An 18,150-nucleotide genomic window follows, 5' to 3' on the forward strand; every position below is an offset into this window, starting at 1 on the left:
TTTTGGGTGGTGGAGTTTCCTTACCTGCCATTTGAAGTATCAGTGGGGAAGACATCTAGACTTTGATTTGATTGATTGCTGTCACATATACCTAAGAACAGTAAAAAGCTTTGTTTTGCTAGCAGTATAGGCAGATCACAGCAAATAAGGACATATGGATCATGGGGTGTTTAGACAGAGCAAAGCATAACAATTATGACTGCATAGGAAGTGCACAAAACCAAGGTCAATATTAGATTTGAAATTGGGGACACCTATTCAGCAATCTGATAAAAGCAGGGCAGAAGCTGTATTCAAACCTGTTGGTGCATGTTGAAGCTTCTGTATCTTCTGCCTGATGGAAAAGGCTGGAAGAGAGTATGACAAAGGTAGGAGGGGTCTTTGATGATGTCGGCTGCCTTTCCATGGCAACAAGAGGTATAGATGGAGTCCACGAATGGGTGTTTGGCTTCCATAATGGCCTGGGCTGTGCACACAATTTTCTGCAGTTCCTTACAGTCCTTGACAGAGGAGTTGCACCCAGACTGTATGCATTCCTTAGTGCTTCTGTAAAAGTTGGTGAGGGTCTTTATGGATATGCCAAATATCCTAAGCCTCCTGAGGAAGAAGAGGCATTGTTGTGCCTTCTTGACTGTTGCATCTACATGGGAGGTCCAGGACAGATTGTTGGTTATCATCAGTCCAAGGATTTGAGCACTCTCGACCCTCTTTACTTCAGCTCCGATGATGTAGGTGGGGCGTGTCCTCCTCCTTTCTTCCTGAAGTCAATGATAAGTTCTTTTTAATTTTGCCAACATTGCGAGAGAGATTGTTACCATTGCACCACGACACCAAGTGCTAAATCTCCTTCCTGCATTCTGACATGTCATTGTTTGATATCCAGCCTGCAATGGTGGTGTCATCAGCAAACTTGTAGATGGTGTTAGTATGAAGTTTGCCTACACAGTTATGTGAGATTTCTGCGTGTCACTTAGAAGGAAGCACTGTCTCAGAAATGGGGACTGAAATACTGCCCATGGTATCTTTCATCTGGGACTTCCTAGTGTTTGGAGGGTGGAAAATATAAAATTGTGACTTAGCATTTCACACCTCATGTTGCAATGCAAGACATTAGTAGTGAAGTACCCATGTCCACATGCAAGACACCACTAGCTTACTTTCAGCACAAGAATAGACAATTGCAACTTGGTCCTATCACAGTCAATTTATGAACAAAATAGTCATTGATTTTGGGCATTCTGCTTAACTTTACACTTTACGAAATAATGATCTTCATGAAAGATAAACAGGTTGTGATTTTGTTTTTAAAATAGCCACCAGATGGGGAATTTCAAGCCCATGTTAGATGGGGTGGGGGAGAAGGGAAGAGATGGAGATTGGGAGAGGTGGCAGAGAATGGGAAGATGGTTGGAAAATGTGAATGGAGAAATTAAGGCTGATAACTAGCTCCTCCAGCAAAGAAATCAATCACGATGGGTGGAAGGAGTCCTGCTTCCTTCCTTAGGTTTGGATAAAAACCATATGGGGGTGATGATCAGTGCTGGGGCTTCAGGTATTTACAATCTATATTAAAGACCTAGACAAGGCGATAGAAAGCAATATCTGTTGATATAAGTCTAGGTGAAATGCAGCTGTAAGGAGAACATAACGTGGCTGCAAAGCAGGCCAAGTGAATGGGCAACAAAGTGGCAGATAATGTGGGAAAAGTGTGAGGTTATTTACTTACGTCAAAAGAATAGAAAAGTAGCATTTTTTTTAAAAAGCATGAAACTTGTAAATATTGATGTTCAGAGGAACTTGGATGTATGCTTACAAAGAAAGACAAACATTAGCATGCAGGTCTAGAAACAATTGGGAAAGCAAACAATATGTTTATATTCAATGCAAGAAAATTGGAGAAGACAAATTAGGAAATCTTACTACAATTGTTTGGGCCTTTGCAGAGACCTCACCTAAAGCACCAAGGGCAATGTGGGTTTCCATATTTAAGGAAAGATACGCTTGCATTGGAGGTAGTACAGCGAACACTCACCAGATCATTCCCTGGGATGAACGTGTTGCCTGATTATAAGAGTGGCAAAATGAAGGTCTAAGTAAGAACAAACTAAGTTTCAGAGGACAAGAGGCAATCTCATTGTGATATATAAGATTTTTAGGGGTCGAGAGGATAGATGCTGGAAGCTTTTTGACTGAGGATGAGCACAAGGGCACAGTGTAAGGGTGAGGAGATGATTGTTTAAGTCAAAGAGAAATTTCTCCATTCAAAAAGCTTTGTGAATTTTTGAAATTCTTTGAATAGTGAACCGTTGAACATATTTAAGGCTGACATAGGTTTTTTTTGTAATTCCAGCTTGGGGTTTGAGTTACATTAAAGCTTGTGTTGGTAAGTGGCAGGTAGCATTCAGATCTCAGTATCTAGTCATTGAAACCTGATATGGTAAAATTCAAGTTTATAAACAAAACCTGGAATTAAGTGTCTAATGATGACAATGAAACCATTGTCAATTGTTGGAAAAACCCATGTGGTTCACTCATGTTCTTGAGGGAAGGTAACTGCTGTCCTTACCTGGTCTGGTCTACATGCAATTCCAAACCCACAGCAATGTGATTGACTCTTAACTGGCTTCTGGGAAATTAGGGATGGGCAATAAATCCAGCCTGGCCAGCAATTCCGTTTATTCTGTGAATGAATAAAAAAGAAGTTAAGTATTTGTTTGCAAGATCTAGGTAGAACTCTGGTAAACAGACAGTAAATGACTCATGACCTACTCCTTAATAACCATCTGCAATCGATTTGACACAAGTCCTGGGTGTGTGAGAATACTCCACTTAAAAGGATGGGTGAGGTTACAACAACACTCGAGAAGCTCAACCCTATCATAGGATTCAATTGCTGCCTCTGTGACTGGGCTCGGTCTCCACTCCCTACAACGTGCACTGTGCCAACAGTTAGGTATAAACTACATGATTTACCTCTTCAGCAACTCACCAAGGTTATTAAAAAATATCTTCTACCCTTATTCCATTAACCTTCAAGAAGGAAAAAAATAGCTGTTTTGTTGGATATCAATAACTCCAAGTTCCCCTCTAAATTAAACAGCCTAACTTGGCCAAATATCAACATTTATTGATCATCAATGAAGTTGTAATCTATAGTTGTGCTTCACTTCTGATCTTTATTGGGACACCAGAAGAGAAAACACCAAAAACCTGAAGTCCAGCAGGAGCAGTGCATCTAACTCTTTATCCACTGACTTTCCCATTTGGAGTTGCCATTCAGAATTTGTACTTTAAAGTGTTGGCCGGGTCAGCCTTAAGCAAAGAGAAATCTGACCAAACTAAAGGAGTGTAAAATGATCATGCAGCTCCAATGTCAGCATGTACTGGTCCACGTGACTTCCCACATTTGCAGGATAGGGAAGATTAGAAAAAGAATTAAAGACCTGCAAAAGGTAAAAGAAAGTGAAAAAGCAACTACCCCAACCTGTTAATGACTGTGTATTGTACGGATTCAAAAGTTACCAGGGTTCTTTAATGCAGAATCCATTGCAATTCGCAAATGTTCACAATTACTAGCTTTTCAGTTGATAAATGAACTTTCAATTATAATAAAATACCATGTTATTCGCACTTAATGCCATTAGTAAATTTTTGACTCTTACGAATGCCTTGTAACTTTACGTGAGCCTCCAAAAAGAAGTGTTCAGTTCGAGGAAGATAGACACATTATTGTCTATTCAGCATCTCAAATGTGTTCCACTATCGAATCAGATCAAAGCTGATCTGTACCATAATCCCATTTACACACTTTAGCATCATACCTTTAATGGATGATAATTTATTGATCTCAGTCTTGAGAGCTCCAGTTGTCTGACATAGTCAGTCTTTTGGGGGAGATTCCAGATCCTGCCTACTCCTATCCACTGTATGAAAGTTTGCTTCCTTAATTTCCAACAAAATGAACTTGCTGTAGTTTTAAGTTGTTGTGCCCCTGTTCTTGATTCCCAATGAGATGTTGCATTCTGTTTAAACACAGATATATTTGGGTGATTTTTGTCTGTTCAGTAGATTTCTTAATGTCAAGTACTTCGTTGGACATATGATTAAATGTTGTTCAACTACTTGGGAAGTCACGACTTTGCACCTCTGATCCTTTGATGAGATCCGTGGGAGTATACTTTATTGATGTCTTTATGTACTTCTTTGGAGTCAATTACTACAGCAGTGTGACAGCTGTGTTGATCTATATCAGGCGATTGCTTATCCCTGGAGCAAGGAGCTGTATGTAGACACTTAACTGACCTGAAGGACTACATTGCATAACTGTACTAATTACAGTCATAACATCAAACAAAGAAAATGGTCAATGTTGGAATGTCTTAAGACAATTAACTAAGATTTTTGAGTTGGCAAGAGTCATGCAAAAACAAATGTTACTGGTCTCTGAATCCCAAATGATTTAGTTACTGCATGATAAACAGGCAAATGTATAGCAGAACTGTTTACATAGGAATCCTACCCTTTCTAATGAAGGGTCTAGGCCTGAAACGTCAGCTTTTGCGCTCCTAAGATGCTGCTTGGCCTGCTGGGTTCATCCAGCTCTACACTTTGTTATCTCATGTTCAATGTCTATTGAGTTAGAAGTAATGGCAAGTCATGAGGTTGCTGTCTGAATTTATTGCAATCATAGCAGTTAGCAGCGCTATAAAATGAAATACTTTCTGAAATTAGGGATGTTTTATAGCCTAGTACAATAGTGATAGGTCCCCTCATTTAGATGGTTTATATTCCCTGGCAGACAAATCTACCCACGAGACTGAAGGGTCTTGAGTTTTGACATTGAGTTTGGGACAACAGTGTGTTCTGTCTCACTTTTGATTTCTCAGCATTTCATCAAAACCTGAGTACATTTACGTCAGAAATTCTCTAAGGATTTCACCAATAGCTGTGCTGTTCCAAGTTCTCAGACACCTTATGGGTGTCGCCGGTATAAAAGAAGCACTTAATTGTGGTAATTTCACTGAGGTACCTTTGACCTGGGCATGAACAACAATTTATATGTACAACGTCAGCTCAGGGAACTTTATCGGCAATGCCTGCGCCTAGATTGTTTTACTGCTTTAGCAAGTTATAGATTTGAATTTCTTCAAGAGTTGCTCCCAGTCTATCCCTGCAGAATAGAAAATACATGAAGTTCTGCCACACTTCCAATGTAGATTTAAAGGCGGAACAGGAGCAGTTCTGAGGAGATTGCCAACCTATAGCGACATGGAAAAACTAACTAAAAGAAATGGTCCAGCTTAAAGTGGAATGATAAAGATCCAAAATATGCTGAACTCAGAAGCATCTCTAACTAAATTCCTGTATCCTGTGAAGACAGCAACAGAACATGTACTGGGATACATGCTTCTAAATTAAGTCAATCCTGTGCTTAATGTCCGTATTTGAAAGCCTAAACAAGTGAGGAGTTGGAGATTTGTGTTCATCAGCTTTATGTTTGACACTTTGGCATCTTTTCCAAAATCCACATGGAATATCCACATTGGATTCTTCACGTATTTATATGAGAATTACTTTCTCATCATCACTTTTGAGAATTTTATTTTGTTGTTTAAACATAGTTTTGCAAAAGCAGCAAATGATTTATTACCAGACTTTTTTTTGTTAATTATCCCATTGCAAAATAGAGATTTAAGTTGATCTTGAGCAATTCAAAGCTCACAAATAGCATTCATTTTGGCCTGAGGATGTGAACATACAGATGCTGGCCCCTAGAATCTTGAATGCTTACATTAAGTGCAGGTGGTTGGCTTTTGTGTTTCAAAGTCAAAAACTCTAGTTGTCAATCTATGTTTATGGTTTTCTGATATAAGCGCTTAGTGGGGAAAGGAGATAATAATTACTTTGTGACTTTTGATAACAAGGTTGTATTGCACTTAAACAGATTAAAGAGTACACAGTATTGTTTGCATCACTTGTGTACTTCCTATGTTACAACAGTAACTACATTTCAAAAGTACTTCATTTGATGTAAAGTGTTGTGACATCTCAGCATCGCAAAAGGCACACTAATAAATACGAGACCTTTTTTGTAACCTGTGCGCCTGTCGTAGAAAGATATCCAACTTCTCAAAGCTAACAAAGCTTTGGCAATAAACACTGGACCTACTTGTGATGCTCTTAGCCCAAGAATATATTTTTGAAAATGTAATGGTACAGAATACTGAGTAGACTGTCAAGTATGAGAGGGTTATTCTTCATTTTGGAGTGAAATTTCAGGGATTGAAGCCAAGAACAACCTTTTTGTTTAGTTGATCATGCAAATGCAACAATAAAAATATACACTTATTATGCACATTACAACAAGATTACAAACATTAGCATGTTAAAAGTCTTTGGCTTGGACCAGGTACATCCACCCCATAGGACTGCATGGAGACAAGAACTTATGAAATCTGTCAAATCTAGCCCTAACGATCATGTGGAGAGTGCAATCCCTGGTCAATTGGATAAAAACAACCAGAAAACTCTCCAAGATAGTATCAGAGATAATGGGAACTGCAGAAAACTCTCCAGTTCAGTTCTTTATGATAGTTGGCTGCTCCAGCACTGAGTTTCTTGATAACACAGTTCTTAATTTGAACTTATATTTCTGAATTGCAGAAAGTATTCAGTACCAGCACAGTCAATGCTCAGTTGCACTGCCACAGATTGTAAAATGAACATCAGCACAGAAGTCATGGTATGACTTAAACAATGACTGAAGGCACAAAAGCTCTGAGGATAGAGACCATGTATTCTTCTTTTACATAAGTCTATAGAACTGAATGATGGCAGGTCAACAGATAAACAAAAGACTTTATTTGAAAAGGAGCTTTTAGCATGATATCCCGAATTACTTTATGGCCAATTAATTTTTTTTAAAATAGTCGCCATTGTTCCCACAAGAAAATATGCAACGGAATGCTATAGGGGCCTGAGTTATTAATGAAGAGGCATTATAGCTTATTTAAATGCCTATTACTGTCACAACTCATTACATTATTATTTAGCTTCCTACCTTACCAAATGAAAGGATCAGGCTGGACCTTGAGAATTGTCGACATGTAAGTAAGAGCATGTATCTGGTGACTTCAACTCAATGTTTTATTCTGAAGGAGATCCATGTTGAACAACTGCCTTGCGCATGCTCTGAGGACTTCAGCTAAAGCACCCCCTGTGCACAACATTGGCATCCAATATGTGATATTCGATATATATCCCTCATGGCACATCTCAGATTCATTTACAAGACACTTCTGCACTTCAGTGCCGTACCTTGGGCTGCACCAGTAACTGTCATTGTAATGCTACAGCAAGGACAGTATGTATTCAGGGACACATGCCCTGCTCATTGACTGGACCAGGCTGTATCTCTGGCTGCTCACTTGCTCTCTAAGCACTCGCTCACTTTTTGAGCCAACCCTGGATTCTCACAGCTGTGCTGCCTTCTTGCCCCTCAGCCAGAGATACCAAGCTCACACTGCTGCTGTAATGCCTTGCTGATTAGCACAGACACAAAGCCCTGAAGCCTGTCAACATTATTAGCAGTCCTCAGTCATGTCAAGGGAGGTAACTTTCACTCAGGGCCTTGATACAATAAGGCCAGGACAGCCTCCACTACCAGTTCATAGTCTTGGCCATAGTCATTCAGCTTCTCTGGGCACTCAGAGTCTGGATCTTCTCCTGATAAGGAGCTGAATATCTGGCAACCCACCAATCATCTTGAATCTGGGGTCCGTTTTCCTCCATGACTGAGAAAGAGGCAGCTATGGAGGGGGAAGAGGTGGGAACATGTCTGAGCAACCAAGCATGCAGCGAGTGAGGGAAGATATTGCAGGCATGAGTGAAAGTGGTAGACCCTGAGTCTTGCTAGGAGGTGGATATAGAGAAGCAGAAATAGGCAAAGTGTGAAGTATTGGAGAGAAGGTAATGGCACTTATCTGCAGAGTGAAAATAGTCATTGAATTTCTTCCTACTTTGCTGTGCATTCCTCCAAGCAACTGAGGCAGCACTGATTGAGTGGCAAGCTTTGACCAGCTGGCAAGGTCTGGCGTCGTGGCTTTCTCTACTGGTCCTCGGGGAAGATGATGTTTCACATCTACACCAAACCAAGCAGCAGGGCACCCAAGTCTCTGTCTGTCAAGGAGGGAGACAAATTTCCATTTTGGACTGACAGTGTGTGTGGGTACACAAGGGCCTTTAGTACATGGTGCTGACACAGGAAAGCTGGTCAGTTCTGGAATATCCCAGCAGGTTGGAGATCTTCAAGTGATGCCGCGTGGTTAGATGGGGCCAGAATAGGATGACTGGAATATTAGGGGCAGGGCAGGTAATAGACAACGAGGCAGGTTTTTTGTTTAGCTATAGCACAAAAGCTCTCTAGGCCTTGCGGCAACTAACCCTCAAAGAAAAATAACCTGACACAACTGGCACTTAGCCAGAAACATGTAAGATTCAGCCCCTGGTGACCAATTTGCATGCAACAAAACTTTCACCAACAGCTTGATAATGACCAGAGTTTCTATTGTGATGTTGGTTGAAGAATAAGTATTGCCAGCTAACATGGCCCGTGTACCTTGATTTACCACTGTGAGAATTACTTCCACTGCGGAGAGAATATTACAGTTTTCCCTTTTCTTAAGCAAAGTGATAAATAGTTTTTAGTGGAATGTCACGGAATGTACAAAGGGTGGTTACACAATGGAGATAAGGGGAACACAGATGTTACTTTGCCTATGTATATTAGAGAGATTTTTCTTCTGCTCTGTTTACTGACTGAGCTGATCACTTTCATTTATCAGTAATACTTTGAATGAACTAATGTGAGGAGGTGTGGGAAGAGCAGTGTGTCTAACAATTACACTCTTGTTCAGACTTTGACTCCTTCATATTTAATGACACCCCAGGCATTTTATTTTGGCTTACAGACTCACTTGCTTAAGATAACTTGTTTCAATAATAGAATTAATAATAAATGATTGTACAGACCTTGTCACAAAGTGTGCAAATTACTTAATTAATAACTGTAACCAAGGCAGCTCATGTCAGAGGAAACATTGACAAATTAGAGATCTTGAGATACTGGAACAGCCACCATTTATATCCGTGGGTAAAAAGCGATGTCAACTTGAACCAAAAACATGGTCTCTTTCATGAGTGGCTACCAGAGCTGTCTTCACAGAAGAATGAATTAAATCATTAGCTTCTTAATTTCTGGGAGCAGACTTTGAAATAGAACCAGGTGCAGGACCTTTACTGTACTTCATAGGAACAGGGATTATCTGATGCCTGCCATCAGGAAAAATAAATCCAACTTTGCTTTTCCCATAAGTGGTCTAATCCTGCAGTGTAATAATTCCCTGCAAGATAAAAGGCACATTTTTATTTAAATGCCCCTTCATTTCAAACTGCACTCAACGTGCAAAGTTCATTGAGAACACTGTCAGGATCTGACCATTGAGACTGAGACGAAACAATGTCTTGACTGCTTTGGGTGAAAATTACAATGACAATCTTGAATGTGACCTGACTAAAATTCTATTTCGCGCTTTATAGTGAGGGGATGGGGGTGGGTTAGTATCACGGAACAAAGGGATAATGGAGTTTGGATCAAAGTCTTCCCATGCCAGACCAAAGAAAAGCTTGTTTGCCTTGTTGCTCATTCAGATGCACCCAATAACCTTAACATATTGTGATCCGAGATAATGGGAACAGCAGATGCTGGAGAATCCGAATAACAAAGTGTGGAGCTGAATGAACACAGCAGGCCAAGCAGCATCTTAGGAGCAAAAAGCTGACGTTTCGGGCCTAGACCCTTCATCAGAAAAGGGGGATGGGGAGTGGTTCTGAAATAAATAGGGAGAGAGGGGGAGGCAGACCAAAGATGGATAGAGGAGAAGAGAGTATAGCTGGGGACGTAGGGAGGGGATAGGTCAGTCCGGCAAGAACAGACAGGTCAAGGGGGTGGGATGAGGTTAGTAGGTGGGAAATGGAGGTGCGGCTTGAGGTGGGAGGAGGGGATGGGTGAGAGGAAGAACAGGTTAGGGAGGCGGGGACGAGCTGGGCTGGTTTTGGGATGCATCGGGGGGGGGCAGATTTTGAAGCTAGTGAAATCCACGTTGATACCATTGGGCTGCAGGGTTCCCAAGCGGAATATGATTTACTGTTCCTGCAACCTTCGGGTGTTGTTTATTGCGAACCGAGCGTAGGTGTTCTGCAAAGCGGTCCCCAACCCTCGGCTTGGTTTCCCCAATGTAGAAGAAGCCGCCTCCTCCTTCCCCCATCCCAGGCCCCGAGATGACTTAAGCAATAAACAAGTGCACCTCCCAGTCGCGAACCATTTCAACTCCCCCTCCCATTCCTTAGACGACATGTCCATTCTGGGCCTCCTGCAGTGCCATAATGATGTCACCCGTAGGTTGCAGGAACAGCAACTCATATTCCGCTTGGGAACCCTGCAGCCCAATGGTATCAATGTGGATTCCACAAGCTTCAAAATCTCCCCTCCCCCCACTGCATCCCAAAACCAGCCCAGCTCGTCCCCACCCCGCTAACCTGTTCTTCCTCTCACCTATCCCCTCCTCCCACCTCAAGCCACACCTCCGTTTCCCCCCTACTAACCTCATCCCACCCCCTTGACCTGTCCATCCTTCCCGGACTGACCTATCCCCTCCCTACCTCCCCACCTATACTCTCCTCTCCACCTATTTTTTCCTCTATCCATCTTTGGTCCGCCTCCCCCTCTCTCCCTATTTATTTCAGAACCCACTCCCCATCCCCCTTTTCTGATGAAGGATTTAGGCCCGAAACGTCAGCTTTTGTGCTCCTGAGATGCTGCCTGGCCTGCTGTGTTCATCCAGCTTCACACTTTGTAACCTTAACATATTGCTGGATTTAGCATGTAATTTACCAGCCAAGATTTTTGTGCCTGGTTGTGCAAGCTAGGCTTTGAAAGAAAGTGCTCTTTGTCCTGGCACCATGTTGATTGTCATGAATGATTGCAACCACATAAACCATTTAATTCTTTCAATGCCATTGGTGACTTGAATGCAAGCTTAGCCAGCCTCAAGTGAACCTAGTTCCACTGGGGCCTTAACAAAGTGATGTTCAAAGCTATGCAAATCACATGCTGCATGTTGAACACAATTCAAATAGTATTTTTTTCGTAAAATAGGTAGAAATTAACCTAATGTGCAAGAAGGTGGTGGGGGCACGTGGTGTTTGTGAAGTAAGGAGGTTGTAGAATTGGGATGGAAGACTGGAGAGTAGACCACCATCTCATCACAGAGTAATTCACTCTGTAGCAAGGAAGGTCAGGAGCAATCTTTCTGTCCAAAAGTCAAAAGAAGCCAAGTAAAGCCATTTAAGTGTCCCTTCTCACCGCTGCCAGCAGGAACTGTGCCTTTCAAGAAGCAGTAGTCATGTGATCTGCATGACTGATTACCTCAAGGACACAGTTACATGACATAGCTACAATAAACAGTTGACTTGGGATTTGCTCCCAGCTTTCCATTCTGCCATCAACACCACTGTTGCCTTGACTTCAACTAGTTTAATTGAGGACAGAAAAATATGCATATTTTTCTTCTATCTTTTCAAATGCCACTAACAATTCTATCATACTGCATTAACTACTAAGATCTTGAAGTTTTTTTTGTTTTTAAATCAGAAACTTCTTTAAAATTGCAAATTGAAGATTCTGGTTATATCTCAAATTAGTTCGTACGCATCATTGTGATTTGAAACTAAATGCAATACAAACGTATCTCACCACCTTCTAATCTGTGGACAATACACAGGCTGTGGTTGTCTTTTGTGCCATCTGTGACTCAGAGAGGAATAATGCTATTTGCTTGGCAACAGTACCAAGGCTGCACTGAATTCTTTGAACTTAGGTCCTCCTTGCAAAAACACATTATTCCTGTTTCCTTCTGTTTTTGAAAACACGTCTACACTACTCATATCTGAAGCAGAATTATCCAAAACATGATTGTTCTCTTTTCTAGGTAATTACTTCTTACTAATTATAGTACCTGATATATTTGTCCAAGGCTCACTGGGATTCTTCGTTTAGCTTTCTGACTGGCTTTGACACAATTATAAAATTGATGTCTGAAGGATCAAGTCTTGGAAAACTGTAAAGCTATTTTCGTTATACTATTGAACTGAAACACCTCACTTTGTCTCCGATCTTTGTCCATTGTCATTTTTTGCAGTCCTCTGAATCTAAATGTAGTTATTGAAAAACATAAAGTCTTACAGCCATACAGCATGGAAACAGACCCTTTAGTCCATGTGTCCATGCTGACCAGGTTTCTCAAACTAAATTAGTCCCATTTGCCCACTCATACCACTCTGCGCCTTCCCTACTCATGTACCTGTCCAAATATTATAACTGAAACTGCACCTACCATGATGTGGAGGTGCCAATGTTGGACTAGGGTGGACAAAGTCAGAAGTCACACAACACCAGGTTACAGTCCAACAAGTTTATTTGAAGTCGCAAGCTTTCAGAGCACTGCTGCTTCATCAGGTGAAGCCCTACCACTTCCTGTGGCAGTTCATTCCAAATAGGTGCCCCTTCTGTGTGAAAATGTTGCCCCAACCTTAAACTTATGCCCTCTAGCTTTGGATTCCCCTAACCAGGGTGAAAAAGATCTTTGTTGTTCATTATTATCAATGCCGCTCGTGATTTTATAAACCTCTGTCAGGTCATCTTCAACCTCCTATGCTCCAGTGGAAAAAAGTCTCAGCCTATCTAGCCTCTCTTAATAAGTCAATACCTCCCAGTCCCAGCAACATCTCGGGAAATTTTAGTGGTCCATAATGCTGCCTTCTCCTTCGAATCTAACAGAGTTGCTAGAAACAGAGTGATGTGAACAAATTTCAACCCTCTCTGGGTTTTAAAGTCTCTAATTAAATACGGTTCAGTTTTACATGGTGCGAAGTGAGCTGTGTTTAAAAGAAATTCTGGTCATTATTATGAAAAACGTAATGTTCTGAGCATTTTGAGGAATGAATTAGAAACTCGTTGGATATCAGGAAGACTTTTTATTATTCATTACATACAAATTGCTAATTTCCTTCCGTCATAACAATGAATTTAGTGTGAAATGCCAAAGACATGACATAAACACGGTATAAAGGTGGTAAAAGAAGTGGGGTTAATGACTGATCTAATAGAGAATCTATACACAGAGGCAGGGGCAGAAGTACTCAAAGATTAATATGTATTCATCTTTACTAAAGAAGAAGCTGTTGCCATGTCAAAAGGGGAGATAGTTAAGACCCTTTAAAGGTTTAACATTGGTAAGGAGGAGGGATTTGATGGGCTGGCTGTAATTAAAGGGGTCGAAGGTTTTTGGAGTACATCTGCCCAAAACATTGAAGATGGCAGGATGGGTTGAGAGAGAGAGGTTCTAAATAAAATGCATGATCTTTACAAATACAGTCAGAAGGAACAAAGGCCAGAGAACTATGATACACCTCTGTACAGTAATAGTTTGGCCACAGCTGGATTATTGTATCCAGTTTTGGACACCATGCTGTGGGAAGGATTTGAAGACATTAATGTGGATGTATCAAAGACTCATGACAATTGTTTCAGGAATGAGGGACGCAAGTTATGTCAATAGGCTGGAGAAATTAGGACTCTTCTCCTGAGAAGCTTGAGAGGAGATTTGGTAGGTATATTCAAAATCATGCACAGTCTGGAAGATCAGACAGGAAAAAAACTGTTTTACTTGGTGGAAAATATTGAGAAACAGTGGACACAGGTTGAAGGTGACTGGCAAAAGAAATAATGGGGACATAAAGCGACAGCGATAGACTATGTCTGGAATGCACTGCCTAAAGTTTTGATCAAGACAGTTTTAACTGTGGCTTTCAAACGAAAATTGGATCATTGCCTGATGATCTGATTTCCACCTTCTGGTGACCGTGTGGAGTTTGCACGTTCTCCCCATATCTGCTTGGGTTTCCTCCATGTGCTCTGCTTTCTTCCCACTGCCCAAAGATGCGCGGGTTAGGTGGATTGGTCATGCTAAATTGTACATAGTGTCCAGGGGTGCAGCCTATTTGGATTAACCGTGGGATGCAGGATTGTGGGGTTGGGTGGGACGCTCTTCAGAGGGTCAATGTGGACTTGATGGGCCAAATGGCCTGCCTCCACACTGTAGTGATTCTATGATTCTAAGTACTCCTTTTATGCTGTTGTTTCCTATTAAGTGTCCGACCACGGTATTCTTTGGCAGAATTTAAAATACAACAATGTGGGGAATGCAAAATCACCAAAGTTGAAATCTCCAGCAATCAATTGTAATGAAACAATTAATGTTTCTTTCATACCTTTGATGTAACACAAAAAGAGGTCATCTTGGCAACTAGACTATTAAAAAAGTTCAACTGTTGTAATTAACAAAATTTGAACTGAGTTGATTGCACGACCCATCACTACATTTTCATAAATTGCTTAGTGTAAATTTGATCATTCTTGACTGAGAGACACTGGAAGTCTAGGTTTAAGATATTGAACTGATAGAATGCAGTGTTGTGAAGTTGTGGTAGATCAATGTATTTAGCATTTTGTATACACTATAAAATAAATACCAACAGAATATGATACACTTAGAAACAAAAGGAGTTGGTTAGTTCAGCTGATTGGGCACCTGGTTGTTGATGCCAGCAGCACCGGTTCCATTCCAATACTGGCCGAAGTCACTGTGAGGGTCCCATCTTTTCAACCATGGCTCTTATCTGAGACATGGTTACCTTACGGTTAAACTGGTCATCATGTTCTATTGAGAAAGCAGTCCTATGGTAACTTCACTTTTGATTTAGAAATATTACCAAATGTGACGAGATAAAGCAAATTAAATCACAGGGTTAAATTTTTGCCGAAAATCAAACCAAGAAATACAGTTGTTGGAGATGTGAAACAAAAGCAGAAAGTGCTGAAGAAATTCAGCAGGTCTGACAGCATCTGTGGGAAGTCACTGGACTTGAAACGTTAACTATGCTTTCTTTCCACAGATGCTGCAGAACCTGCTGAGTTTCTCCAGCACTTTCTGTTGCTATTTTCCCCTCCCTGAAGATGGCGAGAGAGGTGACAAGAAGGGAAAAGAAATGGGTAGGGTGACCCTGGATTGAAATTCTCCCTGTTCATATCACCTCAGCAACTATGTGCTAGATGAGAACATCCATCTGGAATCTTCTTAACTCTCCAGCCACTAAGGTTCATAAGTGGATAATTAATGGCCACTTAAGAGCCTCATTCCACCACCTCCCTGATCATCTCCTTCCACAGAGGCCAAGAAAGGTGACAAGTTTCCTGAATGGAAAAATCATGGGAAACTGGCTACCAGGTTGGGTGGACTACTAATTTGGGGCAGTCACCTTACGTAAGGGAGAAGTGAGGCGTGGCCTCCCAATGCTGTTAATTGACAAGATGTAATAAATATATTATTAAATGCAATGTGCAATGGTTATGGCTCTTTCCAGCTAATATTTCCTCATTGCTTAATGTAAACATTTGCTCTCAGTGAAAAGTCTCAGCTCCTTTGAACTGAAAAGCAATATTAAGAACAGTATTTGCTGATAGCACATCACAGGGTGAACAATGAAGTCTTCTTCCTGACAAACACTGTATTAAAAATAATACACTTCTGACTACACTGATGGTCAGAAGAGAGTAACCGATGGATTAAAAGTCTCAGAATGACTGTAACAGATCAGTATTAAGAGGTTACATCTATGTAAGCAAGATGAAGAGAAATAGATAATGTAGCTAAATTATAATATTGACTTAAATCACAATCTATCTCCCAGAAAATAAAAATAAGAGGACTTTACCAACTTCCTTTAGCAATTTTAGTGCTTTGAATTATACATCCTTGAAAAATATTACTTTTTGAGAACTTAATTCTTAGGAAATGCTTTCTTATTCTTTGCCAACTCGGAGTGAATACTTTACTTACAATTGAATTTGTCTCTTCCTTTGGCTGGTGTAAAGAAAGATAGACAGGCATTATCCACCCTGAATAACCTATGATGAAAGATTTCTGTGAAATGTCTGTCAGCCAAGCAATGTTTCATAGAAACAGGATCGTTTCTGAGCTACCAGAGAAAAATATGTATGTACATTTAACAAACAGCCAAACTGCAACAATCTTTTTTGTAAAACTCTGCTGATAGGATAGTTTAAAATAGCCATTGGTGGAAGTATAGCCAATTTAACAATGTGCGGTGATCAGTGTTTCTATCACCTGGGTAGACATTCGTCCTCCAAATCCTTTGATGTAATCCATTTAAACAATGGAAAAACAGCTCCCATTAAAGTTGATACATGTAAAGTAGCCAGTTTGTTTATTTCTCACCTTTCCCAATACAGACAGACAAAGACAGATATTTGGAAGATCAGGAAAGACTCTTTTTTAAAATTGTGACATTATTGGCAAGTGACAAATTCCAAGAAAATAATAGGGCACATGTTGCAAGTCCTTTTCCTGCAGCATTCAAGGTAACATGCCATTTGTGAAAGTTTGATATATTTCTCCAATTCATACAGATTCTTGTGATCTGAAATAATAGTTACTGGAGCCCTCAACATCCTAATCTCAAGAAATTAAGCATTTATAGATATATCTTATTTAAAACAAATGCAATATAAGTGCCTAATGGCTATTTATTATTTGTGCCTTTGGAAATAATATGCTAAAAATATTGAATTTCTGCTTTATTTTTGAAATTAATTCCCCTACTCAGGCAGATCTATACCACCATTCCATTTTTCTATATTGTTCTGATCATATCGCAAGTAGTAATCACCGCATTAGAAATAAGCTGACAAAGTGTGGAAGGAGAGGAAGTGAACTGCACTGACAAGGAATCTACAAAAATGGAGAGGGGGCCACCAATATGTAGAGAGGAATGGGCAACAGGCTAAAGGAGGTGACCATTAGTACATGGATCCTTTGCACAGTTGCGCTTTTACCTTGTCTGGCAGCTGGCATTAGGCTTTCACTCTTCTCTGAGAATGACATTTCATTCATTTGCATGAAATCTTCACATCATGATGGACACTGATTGTAATACACAAGACCCTGAAAACCTGAAACTGTACTATCCCTCAATTGCATCTGAACACAAAAGCCAGCCACATGTTTGAATATATATTTCAGTTCAGCTGTATTGATCATCTGTCAGCTGTTATGAGTTACATACTGCAGTTATCAATATTCCACTGAAAAACTTAAGGTGAGGACAGCACTGTTATTAAAATATGCCCAAAACTATTGATGCCATATTATTACAGAATATTTTCATTTCTCTTTTGGGTTGAAAACTATTTTATTTGGATATTTAATTAATTTTCAAAGTTACTAAGTCCAAGACAGTGCATTTCCTTTCAATTCAATCTAACACTAAGAAATTTTCAGAGTTTGAATCTGTCTTTGCACCTGTATCAGATTTAATATAGCTGGAGAGATGCTGAGGCTATTGGAACTTCTCTGCCACGATAGTGAATATTTTAACAGTTGAGCACTGATCAAGTGTATTTTTGTGTTTGGCAGGTTGATGACCAAATGAAACTTCTTCAGAACTGTTGGAGTGAGCTCTTAATTTTGGATCACATTTATAGGCAAGTGGCACATTGGAAAGAGGGTGCAATCCTCCTTGTTACTGGGCAACAGGTGAGTTCACAATTCCACAGTCTTTCTTGACTGCAAAGAAAGTGTAGGAAACAATTACCATTCTCTGACTCTTTTATAATATTTCACTTAGGCTCAATGAGAATACACTATGATTCAATTTTGCTTTCCTCCAAGTATGTCCAATATTAGTTTTAAACATGTGGGAGGATGTGTCTACTGTTTGTTTTGGACACTGTAATCAGAAAGCTAGAATCAATATCTCCCAATAGAGAAATACTCACCATCATGTAATCCTAATTTTTTTCACGTTGGTAAGAACACATTCAATTTTAACCCTTTCCAGCAGGAATTCTAGTGGTTAGGTTACTGGATCAATGTACTCCAGAGGAAAGATTGTTTTAATGCCATTTTGAGATTCAGAATTCAGTTTTAAAATGTTTGGAAATAACAAAACTTA

The 18,150-nt window shown here is 40.2% G+C and overlaps 1 protein-coding gene across 7 annotated transcripts in view; it reads left to right on the forward strand.

Moving 5' to 3' along the window:
- nr5a2 (nuclear receptor subfamily 5, group A, member 2) overlaps positions 1 to 18,150 on the forward strand; it is a 191,002-nt gene that overhangs the window by 96,974 nt on the left and 75,878 nt on the right. For all 7 annotated transcript variants that reach the window (XM_048539962.2, XM_048539965.2, XM_048539961.2 and 4 more), the window contains one exon: positions 17,613 to 17,732. In XM_048539962.2, the coding sequence (XP_048395919.1) occupies positions 17,613 to 17,732 (120 nt within the window). The remainder of the gene's footprint in view (positions 1 to 17,612; positions 17,733 to 18,150) is intronic.

Source organism: Stegostoma tigrinum, chromosome 8 (genome assembly GCF_030684315.1).
Source record: "Stegostoma tigrinum isolate sSteTig4 chromosome 8, sSteTig4.hap1, whole genome shotgun sequence".
Lineage (NCBI taxonomy): Eukaryota > Metazoa > Chordata > Chondrichthyes > Orectolobiformes > Stegostomatidae > Stegostoma > Stegostoma tigrinum.